This window comes from Bombina bombina, chromosome 9 (assembly GCF_027579735.1).
Source record: "Bombina bombina isolate aBomBom1 chromosome 9, aBomBom1.pri, whole genome shotgun sequence".
NCBI classification, from domain to species: Eukaryota; Metazoa; Chordata; class Amphibia; order Anura; family Bombinatoridae; genus Bombina; species Bombina bombina.
In genome coordinates this window covers 177,717,644-177,730,122 of record NC_069507.1, presented here as the reverse complement: position 1 = coordinate 177,730,122, position 12,479 = coordinate 177,717,644, and the positions used below count along the sequence as shown (strand labels likewise).

The 12,479-nt window shown below is 41.9% G+C and overlaps 1 protein-coding gene across 1 annotated transcript in view; it reads left to right on the top strand.

Annotated features, from left to right (window-relative positions):
- Nucleotides 1-11,365, top strand: part of LOC128640145 (rho GTPase-activating protein 19-like) — a 161,250-nt gene extending 149,885 nt beyond the window's left edge. The window contains exon 3 of the mRNA XM_053692505.1: nucleotides 10,821-11,365. Coding sequence (XP_053548480.1) covers nucleotides 10,821-10,877 — 57 coding nt within the window. The 3' untranslated portion in view covers nucleotides 10,878-11,365. The remainder of the gene's footprint in view (nucleotides 1-10,820) is intronic.
- The last annotated feature ends 1,114 nt before the right edge of the window (nucleotides 11,366-12,479 follow it).

Below are 12,479 nucleotides of genomic sequence, written 5' to 3'. Positions count from 1 at the left end.
TGTTAATCTGTTAAATATTTTCTCCTTCTCTCTGAGAGTAGAATATTCTGCTTGGCGGTGGTATCCCTGTTGCGGGCTGGCCCTGCTTGGATTCAGTTCTGCTGTCACGCAACTTTTCAGACATGTGGCGACTATCGGCCTAACTGGTCTGGTAGGGGGGCCGATTTCTCACAATAATGTTTTGTGTTATTTTGCTTCTAGTTAAGCATTTACCAGGATCAGAGTGGTTCTTATGAGTGTTTCGGTTTTTTATAACTATCTCTCGGGGGGCCAGTCAGCGAAAATGCTGCGTCTCTCTCCGTTGTTCCCGCATTTTGGGGAACTGGAGTATTCCTTCCATGTGGTGCGAAGGATAGAGGCCCTAGCGCCTTTTTGTCCGCCCGTCAGGGTGGGTTTTAGCCTTTTGGAGGCTTTGGAATTTGTCCTTTTAGGACTTGTTCCGTTGGAGGTCTCTGGTTTTGCGACCTTCTGGACTATCTCTGTTTCTCCTGGGGACAGGTCACCTTCGGGAATCTGGTTTTTGCTCCTCTAAGGACATCTGACAGTGTAGTCTGGAGATCTATAGGTCCTAATGACCTTTCTCATGTGGTTTAGGGATTGCTGCTTAAGTGGCACCCACAACCACGTATTTCTGCCCTATGGTTTATCCTGAGGAGTATAGAGTTCTGCAGTGTTCTGTGGGTAGCTTGTCCTCACTGTCCCCTTGTTTCTGGGGTTTGTGACTAGCTGGAAGGCTAGATCAGAATGCTATACTCTGAAGGTACTCGGCATCATGGTAGCCTGATGGGTTACAGTTTCGATCCACAGTGAGGTATGTTGAGCCTTCCCTTCTTCGAGTAGTTTAACAACGTGGCGCTTGATCCCTGGTAGGGGATTAGCCCCGCTGGTCAAGCACATTCGTGTTCATGACGCTTGGTTGACTAATCATCAAGCGTCTTTATACGTCCTTGAGAGTCCTTGCTACTTTTAGAGCATTGGTCTTCTGTGAGGGGGTCTCTTCCCTTTGAATTCGGACTTGCAGAGCTCTTGCTCTTGTTATCCGGCTTCGTCCGGATGTTCCCTGGGGGGGTCTATCGGTCTGTCGGACCAGGAATTCCTGTTCCTGCCTGATGGTTTAGTTTAACCTTGTTAGGACACGGGGGACTTTTCCTGATCTTCCGGTTGCCGTGGAGTTATTCTCGGCTCCTTCTTTTGGATCCCGCCGTGGGATGTTACCGGATGTCAGATCCTAGGTCGGACCTGGGAGTTCAGCATTCCGGGTTCCTCTGCCTTCGTCCTTGTTCTGGCTTTTTATTGGGCCAGCCTTTCTAGGAGCCAGGTAGCTGTGGTTCCCTGGGGTCAGCCGCCTTTGGTTCCTTGTCGGTGTCAGTTCCGGCTTCACGGGGGACGGTTGCAAGGGCAAGGTTTTTATTTCCGCGCCTGCTAAGCGCGCTTACTCAATGGGGTTTTCACTGAGGCTCTTCTGTGATACAGTGGAGTGACCTTGTTTTCTCCCGGTTTCTTCCTTGACATTCCTATTCCTTGGGCAGGTGTCTCTCGATGCTTTCGTTTCTGGGGGTTCCCTATGTCCTTCTCTTCTCTCTTCGGAGGTGTAGTTGCTTTTGTGGGAGCTCTCCGGTGGGTGGGAGGTTGAAGCAGGTTTTTTTCTTCGTTTCGGACAATAGTCACCTTCTGTTGTTCTTTCCGAACTGGGCTCTTGACTGACGTTGAGACTTTAATTGGTTGGCTCACGAGTTTTCTTTGGATCTTCTCGAGTGTCTCTAGATGGAGTAGCCGTGTCTACTCTTTTTTACTTTCGTGGGTCAGTCCTCGGTTACCTTGTTTCCCTGCTCAGATCTGCCATTGCTTGGGCTGGTCCGGCTGGGGGTACCATCTGAGATCGGTTGTTCGTTCGCAGGTCTTTGGGCCAGTGGACTTTTGGTTAGTCCGGCGCCTTAGTTTGTGTGGTGGGTGCCCTCTGTCTGGGAGGGTGGGCAATTTTGGTATTTGCCTTGTTGGCAGTTTTCCTTGCGGATTTCTTGGAATTGTACCAAGGACGGTGAGTTTCTGGACTCAGGCATTTTTTTACTGGGTTCCTACCGTATTTTCATTACTCAGTTTTTTCTGAGTTCTGATGTCAAGGACTTGGTTTTCAGCTGTCATATTTTTTTATGCTTCTGTACGATCCTTGGGCTCTTCTTGTCTACAGGAGATGGTTCCTTTAGAGGATCTTTATAAGTTTTGGGTATTTGTACTAGTACAGGGAGTGTGGGACTGCCTATGGGGCGACGGTCCTTTTGGTGGAGTGTTGGTTCAGTGAGTCTGCTTGGGATCTCTGGTTGGACTTTCAGACTGTCTGAGTCTGTGTCCTCTGGGCCTTTTTCGCTCTTAATTTTCTGCCTGGCTCTGAAGAAGCGAGGTTTGGGATGGTTTGTGTTTTTTTGGCTTGGTGCCCTCAGTATGGGCCGCCTATTGTACCCTCCCATTTTGGCATTCAGTGTCCTCCTATAGCTTGGGTAATGTTTTCCCAAAAGTAATGAAGGCAGCTGTGGACTCTTTCTATTTAAGAAGAAAAATATAAATTATGCTTACCTGATAATTTTATTTTCTTCTGATGGAAAGAGTCCACAGCTCCCCACCCGTAACTTTATGTGGGGCGTCCTTACTTTATTCTTCTTTCACCCTGATATTTCTTCTACGGTTCCTTGTTCCTCGGCAGAATGACTGGGGGATGAGGGAAGTGGGAGGAGTATTTAAGCCTTTGGCTGGGGTGTCTTTGCCTCCTCCTTGTGGCCAGGTTCTTATTTCCTAAAAGTAATGAATGCAACTTTGGACTCTTTCCATCAGAAGAAAATAAAATTATCAGGTAAGCATAATTAGTTTTTTGGGTACTTTTCCCTGCAAGCAAGGATTTGGGTTTAGCTGTGTCCACATCAATCTCTTGAGTAACAGTAGTGGTGGCTTTTAAGCCGTTAGAAAACAAAGCAAGGACCACCTCACCACTTTCTAACATATTGCTGCCCTTGGCATAGAAAGCCAGAGTTGGTTACTCTTTCTTTCTTTTTCTACAGGTCTCTGATAGGAATATGTGTCCTTTCACACCTTGTGAGCTTTCTTCCTGCCGGACAGCTGAATATGCAGGTAAGTGCTTTTTGTCTTCTAGGTACTGGAGACTTACACTTTTCAGGTTGTCTTTTAATAAAAAAAAAAATCTGAAACAAAAAAGAGACTGCATTTTTATTGGGACATTTTAATCCTTGGTTAAGGGTTTATTTGGGCAGAGTGCAGGCACTCCCTTATGTGTGATGGGTGTAGAGGTGTTATTTTGTTTTATTTTTTTTGGGTGCATATTAACGCTTTGTAGTATCCCAGTTTTTCTTGTAAAAAAAATGCAGTTACTGTGCTTTGAAGAAGTTCAGTTTCTTTTAAAGTGACAGTAAACTTTTTTGTTGTCTCATTTAATTTTTTTTTTTATCTTAGCTATGGACACTGAACAGGAGTCTATTCCATTTGATAAAGGTTTATTATGTTTAGAGGCCCAAATTGTTTCACCTATGCAATTTTGCTCCTCGTGTTTAGCTAAGACCCTACAGCTTAATGATAAATTACTCTCTTCTGAGCCTATTGTCAGGATAATGCTGTTCAGGATATGTCACAGCTTTCTCCTCAAATGTCCCAAGCCTCAATGGCATCACATACAGTGCCCTGCGATTCCTCTCAGCCTCCTGGAGGAGTATATTTGCCAACAGATTTTGCTGCACGGATATCTTCTGCAGTATCTGCGGCTTTATCTGCTTTTCCCAGCGCAAGAGGAAATCTAAAAAAATTTTTGATAAGGTGTCTGTCCCATCTGCTGCTGCGAAGGTTCACCTCCCTCATAAGTCTGATGAGGAGGATACCTCGGTAGCTTCTGAGGGTGAAAGCTCAGGCTCTTACAGTATAAATCCTTTGTCTGATTCTGAAGAAGTAAACTTCAGATTTAAGCTTGAACACCGGTTACTTTTAAAGGAGGTATTGGCTACTTTGGACGACTCTGATTCTTCGGTCGCTGTCAACCCTAAGATATCTGGTAAGCCTAATAAATACTATGATTTTCCTTCCTCTGTGAAAGTGTTTCCTGTTCCAGACCGTGTGTTGGAGATCATTACACAGGAATGGGATAAGGCAGGGATTCCTTTTTCCCTGTCTTTAAAAATATGTTTCCTGTTGCTGACTCCATTCGTGACTCATGGCGCACGGTGCCTAAGGTAGAAGGGGCTATTTCTACGCTGGCCAAGAGAACCACGATTCCTATAGAGGATAACTGTTCTTTTGAGGATCCCATGGACAAAAAGCTGGAGGCTTATTTAAAGAAAATGTATGTTCATCAGGGTCTTCAATGGCAACCTGCTGTTTGTATTGCTACGGTAACAAGCGCAGCATCTTTTTGGTGTGATGCTTTGTCAGAGTTGGTTTTAGAGGAGACTCTGCTAGAGGAGATCCAAGATGGGATCAAGGCTCTCAAACTGGCCTTATCGCTGATGCCAACATGCAAGTTATTAGACTGGGAGCCAAGATCTCTGGCTTCACTGTTCTAGCCTGAAGGGCTTTGTGGCTGAAATCCTGGTGGCTGATGTTACGTCCAAGCTCCTGGCGAAGATAATTTCTGAAATTCCCGGTGGAAAGGGGTTTTTTTCCACCTCAAGGCAAGAAGAATAAGCCTAAGGGGCGCCAAAATTCTAATTTTCATTGCTTTCGTAACTTCAAAAGTCTTCCTCCTCCTCTTTCAAGCCGGAGCAGTCCAAGTCCTCTTGGAGATCCAATCAGACTTGGAACAAGGGGAAGCAATCAAAGAAGCCTTCATCTGAGACTAAGTCAGTATGAAGGGTCTGCCCCCGGTCCGGGATTGGATTAAGTGGGGGGCAGACTTTCCTTGTTTCGTTAAGCATGGATACGCGATATCCCAGACCCTTGGGCTGTGGACATAGTATCTCACGGTTACAAAATAGAATTCAAATCTCGTCCTCCCAGGGGCAGATTCCTCTTAAGGGTATCTGCGGATCAGGTTAAAAAAAAAAGGCATTCTTAAGCTGCATTCAGGACCTTTTCTCCCTGGGAGTGGTTGTTCCAGTTCTAGTAAGGGAACAGGGTCTAGGATTATATTCAAATATATTAGGGGTTCTCAAAAAAAGAGGGAACTTTATGAACCATCTTAGACCTAAAGTGTCTCAAATTTCTCAGGGTACCGTCCTTCAAAATGGAAACCATTCGTTCTATTCTTCCTTTGGTCCAAGAGGGTCAGTTCATGACGACCATAGACCTGAAGGACGCGTATCTTCATGTTCCCATCCACAGGGATCATGACCAGTTCCTGAGATTCGCTTTTTCTTGACAAGCACTTTCAATTTGTTTCTCTTCCGTTTGGCCTTGCCACAGTTTCCAGAATCTTCTCAAAGGTTCTGGGGGCTCTCTTGGCAGTTGTAAGGTCTCAGGGAATTGCCGTGGTGCCTTACCTGGACGACATATTGGTTCAGGCTCCATCTTTTTAAATAGCAAACTCTCATACAGAGATCTTGTCTTTTTTACGTTCCCACTGATGGAAAGTGAATCTGGAGAAGAGTTACCTTTTTTTCTAGCTACAAGGGTATGTTTCTTAGGGACGGAGATCAGAAAATCCAAGCTTCTCTCCTCTTGCATCTCTCTACAGTCTACTGTTCGGCCATCAGTGGCTCAATGCATGGAAGTAATTGGTCTGATGGTCGCTTCCATGGACATAATTCCCTTTGCTCGATTCCATTTGAGAGCTCTGCAATTATGCATGCTCAGACAATGTAACAGAGACCATTCAGATCTGTCTCAGAGGATAGATCTGGATCAGTTGACAAGAGACACTCTTGTGGTGGATTTCTCAGGATCATCTGTTTCAGGGCACATACTTCCGGAGACCCTCCTGTGTGATTGTGACCACGGACGCCAGCCTGCTAGGCTGGGGAGCAGTCTGTGACTCGTTAAAGGCTCAGGGCCTATGGACTCGGGAGGAGTCGTGTCTCCCCATAAAAATATTGGAGTTGAAAGTCTGCCTGCTAGTTTGGGCAGCAGCCTGGGACTCGTTAAAGGCTCAGGGCCTATGGACTCGGGAGGAGTCGTCTCTCCCCATAAACATCTTGGAATTGAGAGCAATCTTCAATGCCCTGATGGCTTGGCCTCAGTTGTCCCTAGCCGTTTGCGCTCCTTCCACGAGTCATTGCTCGTATCAAACAGGAGAGAGCGTCTGTTATTCTAATAGCTCGCAGGATCTGGTTTGCAGACCTAGTGAAGGATGTCATCTCTTCCTCCTTGGAGTTTACCTCTGAGGAAGGACCTTCTAATCTCCTTTCTCTGAAGCGGACTGCATGGAGATTGAACGCTTAGTTCTGGCTAAGCGTGGGTTTTCTGAGTCAGTCATTGATACGATGCTTCAGGCTCACACGCTTATTACTCGTAAAATTTACCATAAGTTATGGCGCAAATACCTATATTGGTGTGAATCGAAGAGCTTCTTTTAGAGTATGGTCAGGATTCTTAGAATTTGGTCTTTTCTCCAGGAAGGTCTGGAGAAAGGGTTGTCAGTCAGTTATCTAAAAGGTCAGATTTCTGCATTATCTGGAGTATGTGTCAGAGGTACAATCTTTTTGTCAGGCCCTGGTCAGAATCAGGCCTGTGTTTAAACCTGTTGCTTCTCCTTGGAGCCTCAACCTAGTTCTTAAGAGTTTTGCAACAGGCTCCGTTTAAGCCTATGCATTCTGTAGATATTAAAGGGACAGTCTAGTATAAATTAAACTTTCATTATTCAGATAGGACTTTTAATTTTAATCAACTTTCCAATTTACTTTTATAATCAAATTTGCTTTTTTCTCTTGGTATTCGTAGTTTAAACTAAACATAGGTAGGCTCATATGCTAATTTCTAAGCCTTTGAGGGCTGCCTCTTATCACATGCTTTTTAAATCTCTCAACACAAAGAGACAGAAAGTACACGTGGACCATATATATAACACTGTGTTCAGGCACAGGGGGTTATTTAAAGGTTCAGTCAACCCAAAAATTACTGTAACTTATTTAGATTAGTTAATTAACGATCTTTGCAGTAAACTGTAGCCCAATTTTCATCTAAATAAACTTTGGCAGAAAATACACTTACTAGATCTCATCTGGTCGTTTTGAAATGGCCGCCTGACCCCTCCTTCCCTGACGTCTCCCAAAAGCTCCCACTTGTACAGGATCCTTTCCTTTCGTCCCTGCGCGCTCCTATGTCTCCCTTCATTCAGTTCAGTGAGTCACACGCTGTTACACGCACATAATCTCTGGGTTTTATATTTCCAGGTACATCAGCCATAACTCCCACCACTGTCTAATAAATCTCATCTATTGTATATCTTGTAGCATTAATTAAATGGTCTGTTCACTGCCTGCATTTAAACCATGTCTATAAGGAAAGGGCTGCTCTATTGACGGTGCGATATAGGCACATTCTGCATTTATACATCAGGGCTGATCTGTGCATTCTAATTAGTGAGCAATCTGATCTAACAATGTGATCTCTATATAATATTGGACGCTGGGAAGATCATTTAGCACTTAAATAACCTAAGCCCATTTCATGCAGATTTGCAAAGGACATGGATGCGGAATTCAAGCATACATTTTTAACCTCTTGGCATGCTTCTTGCGCTGTGTGTTAGAGAATGAGAGGCAGTGAGTGCCGGGCAGGCAGCGATGTGATGTGGTTATGTGTGTGTAACAGCGATAACCGGGGCTACAAGCTGTTCCTGCCCGGCACTGACTGCCTCTCATTCTCTGTAACACACAGCGCTAGAAGCATGTCAAGAGGTTAAAAATGTATGCTTGAATTCCGCATCCATATCCATATCCTTTGCAAATTCATCCTGCCCTTTTATCCTGAAGTGTGTGAAGTTTAACCCATTGCAGCCATTTCTGGTCGCTAATGCAGTGATTGGCTATTAAAAAGGTAAGCATTTTATTTGTGGCAGAAAAGCATTAACCTGTGTAATGTCTATTATCACATTTCCTAGGGAATGAGTTAACTTCCACAGGCTGGTTCTGATATGTCATTGTCACATTGTGTACATATGAAGCCTCTAAACTATGTGGTTGTCTGGGTAGATATTCTTCCTATCAAGAGCAGCATCCTTCCTCCAGTGTATGCGAGGGTTTGTTCTGGGGTTCAGTACTCCTTTTGGTGTTGCAGCATTGGGGAGGAAAGGGTTAAATACCACTTCTCTTCTCTTCCCAGATGATGAATGCAGTTGACATCTTGTAAGAAAAAAAACTTATTGCAGCAGAATCGGTTTTGGGCAAATTCACAACTTCGCCTCTAATTGTCTGTTATCATTATTATTATTTTGTAAGCTGCTCACTGCACCTATGCAAGGCACAGACTGGAAGGGCATTTTTAATGAAATAATGTTCAATAGCGGCCACAAAACCTACACCCTGCGCTGCAATGAAGGGGTTAAAACTAAACACAGCCCAGACACATGTAGGAGGATTGCGTAGATAGAAGAGAATGTGCAGCGAGTGAGCAGCAGTAATCCTCAATGTCTGAGTTACCTTGGTAATGCTGGAGCCTGGCCACCTGTCTAACTCCCGGTGCTGTTTGGGTTCTCAGCGATAAATGGTCTGTCCTTCTAGCACTGTGTGTTACAGAGAATGAGAGGCAGTGAGTGCCAGGCAAGAACAGCTTGTAGCCCCGGTTATCGCTGTTACACGCACAGACCCACATCACATCGCCGCCTGCCCGGCACTCACTGCCTCTCATTCTCTGTAACACACAGCACTAGAAGCATGCCAAGAGGTTAAAAATGTATGCTTGAATTCCGCATCCATGTCCTTTGCAAATCTGCATGAAATGGGCTTAGGTTATTTAAGTGCTAAATGATCTTCCCAGCGTCCAATATTATATAGAGATCACATTGTTAGATCAGATTGCTCACTAATTAGAATGCACAGATCAGCCCTGATGTATAAATGCAGAATGTGCCTATATCGCACCGTCAATAGAGCAGCCCTTTCCTTATAGACATGGTTTAAATGCAGGCAGTGAACAGACCATTTAATTAATGCTACAAGATATACAATAGATGAGATTTATTAGACAGTGGTGGGAGTTATGGCTGATGTACCTGGAAATATAAATCCCAGAGATTATGTGCGTGTAACAGCATGTGTCTCACTGAACTGAATGAAGGGAGACACAGGAGCGCGCAGGGACGAAAGGAAAGGATCCTGTACTAGTTGGCGCTTTTGGGAGACGTCCGAAAAGGAGGGGTCAGGCGGCCATTTCAAAACGGCCAGATGAAATCTAGTAAGTGTATTTTCTGCCAAAGTTTATTTAGATGAAAATTGGGCTACAGTTTACTGTAAAGATCGTTAATTAACTAATCTAAATAAGTTACAGTAATTTTGGGTTGACTGTCCCTTAAGATTTAGCACAAAACAATGCTAAATTTAAGACAATAGATAATAAACAGTCACAGCCATGTGATCAGGGGGCTGTCAGAAGAGGCTTAGATACAAGGTAATCACAGAGGTAAAAAGTATATTAATATAACAGTGTTGGTTATGCAAAACTGGGGAATGGGTAATAAAGGTATTATATCTCTTTTAAAACAATATCAAATCTATGGTAGACTGTCCCTTTAAATTGTTATCTTGGAAAGTTTTGTTTCTTATTGCCATTTCTTCTGCCTTACCTTATTTCTTTCCTAAGACATGGAGAGTCCACAAGGTCATTCCAATTACTAGTGGTATATTCACCCCCTACTTATTATAAGGATTCTCATTTAAGTGTCTCTTTATATTATTATTTTTTTTTTAAAATTGTGCAATCTACCAGACATTTTTGCCTTCAGACACAGATCAGTGTGCAGGTTACATACAGATTAGATTTACCCTAGTTTTTTTTTTTGTTTTGTTTGTTTTTTTTTTAACCCTGAAGGCACCCAATATAACCCACTGCCCAGTGCATCTTCTCCAGGGTGCTACTGGAAGGAATAGATCAACCAGTGTGACATGAGTTTGATTATCTAATGTGTTTCATTCTTTTGGCATCCATTTGTTAAAAATTATACCTAGGTAGGCTCACAAGTAGCAATGCACTACTGAGAGCTATCTGCTGCACATATGCTTTGTCATTGGCTCACCTGATGTGATTAGCTAGTTACCAGTAGAACATTGCAGCCTCTTTGACAAAGGATTCCAAAAGAACGAAGCACATTTGATAATATAATTAATAAATTGAGCTCCATTTTTCTTACCTCAGTTCTGCTATATGTTAGGCTGAGGTATGTGGGAGGGGTTTTATTGCTCTTGGGGTTTGGGAGAATTTGCCCCCTCCAAGTGGAAGGGAAGGTAATTACCAGGAGTAATGGATTGTGGACTCTCAGCACAATGAAAGAAATTAATTTATCAGGTAAAAATTATATTTTTGTTTTAATACATTAACCTAATTGCTCTGTTATAAAATAGCTTTATTCTAACATTTGTATTTTTGATTCTCAGTACTATTTACTCTGTTTGGTCACTATATGTGAAAAAACTCTGAGGTACAGGGTTCTAGACTCTATGCACAATAACTATTCTTAAAATTATAAGTGGATTAGGTTGTTGATTTTGGTATAAGCACCTTGTACAGTTTTGATGCTAGCCCATGTCGTATAAGTGGATGATATTATTGTTCATTATGAAGTTTGTGTTATTGTCCGATTGTTCCTCAATAAAATAAAAATTAAAAAAAAAACAACAAAAAAACTATTTACTCTGTTTTATATTTATTAAGTTGGTGTTCTGTTTTACTTTCTACAGGCATCCAGTAAATCGAAAAAAGTTCAACTGAGGACTAATCAAGAGACGTCGATTTGATATCATTATAGAATTATTCTGGCCCTCTTAATCTTTTCAATTTTATATATATTTAACTTTTTATACTTTTTTTTTTTTTTTAAACCTGTGGATATATGTTACAAAATAAGCTGTGAGATACCCAAGTCTGTGCAGACTTATGATTTGCCTCTAACGTCCTGAGACGTTTGGCGGGGTTTTTAACCACTATTAACAAGCAAGATCCTGTTTGGATATGTTAATGACAAGATCTTTTGAATTCTTCACTATGGTAATTATAACGGTATTCCATTCAGTATATTTGCTTGTTATTAACCAATGCTTCTAACTGTGATATCAATACTGCACAAGAGCTTGCATATTTGCTCGCAAGGACTTCAAGCCTATGGTGTATGTTATATATATTTTAAATGTTATGTGGTCTTTAGGTCAAACATTTGTAAAGGGTATTCGGTGCTCAGTTTTTACTAAGATTGGTGTGATTTGAAAGGTGACTTACCAAATAAGTGTATATTTGTATATAGATTTGTGTTCTCTTACACAATGAATGATTTGCTATGCGTTTTAGTATGTTTAGTAAAGGATATGGTTAAAGGAAGATGGAACATGATTTAGAGCGTACAATTTCAAAACTCTTTCTAATTTGCTTCTTCCTGTTTTGGTTCCTTTTGTTGTAACGTTTATATATTTAGATATGCTCATAGGTATGCACAAGTCTTGAGCACTGTAAATAAGTGTTGTATAAGTAGATCTCAAGGTAAGTGCATGATCATGAACATACCTAAATATGCTCTCATGGGAAGATACGTTTATAACAAATGAACCACACAGATAAAAAATAAATTGGAAAACTGTTTTTTAATTGTGCACTCCTATCTGAATCATGAAAGTTTATAGTGACCAATAACCTTGATTGGAGTACCACTTTCTCTATTTCTTTACTCCTTGAAGTGTTAACCTGCTGACTACCAGAGAGGACTACTGTGCATTGCCTGATAAGTATTTGCAGCCCTCTCCAGTAGTCGTGGGGATAATGGGCCACTCCATGCTATGAGCACTGTTTCCAGAAAGCAGCAGTTTACAGCATTTTATTGTTGCGTTATGTCTCTTTAAGAGCAATTTTTCATGATGGAACATGTGTTGATTACTTTTGCAACACAGAGGATCTATTTGTATTTCATCCTATTGCTTCCTTTAAAATGTGTAAACTGCATTACATACTATTTTTGCACTATTTTCAAAACGGGCAGCGGTTTGGTTTAAAGACAAAAAGGCGTTTACCACGCAATGTTGCATAACCCTTTTTTTGTGATGCATGTGAGTGTTGTGTGTTTCCCTACAGACATCACATCTCCAAGTTGATTTTACTCAACTGCAACATGACTACACATTTCTTAGTTTGCAAGTTGTCTGTTCATTCATTTGATTTTTATTGGCATCTGTAAAATGATATGCCTTGCCATTTTAGCTAATAATATGCACATAAGTAGTGATCAAAATAACAGTAGTCTAGAAACAAACTTCAGTAAATCAAGCCTTTTAAGACTGTGATAATGTAATATTTGTTAAAACCAGCTTATTCAACTACTGGGTTAGGTTTTCAAAAGTAACCATCTCTATCTC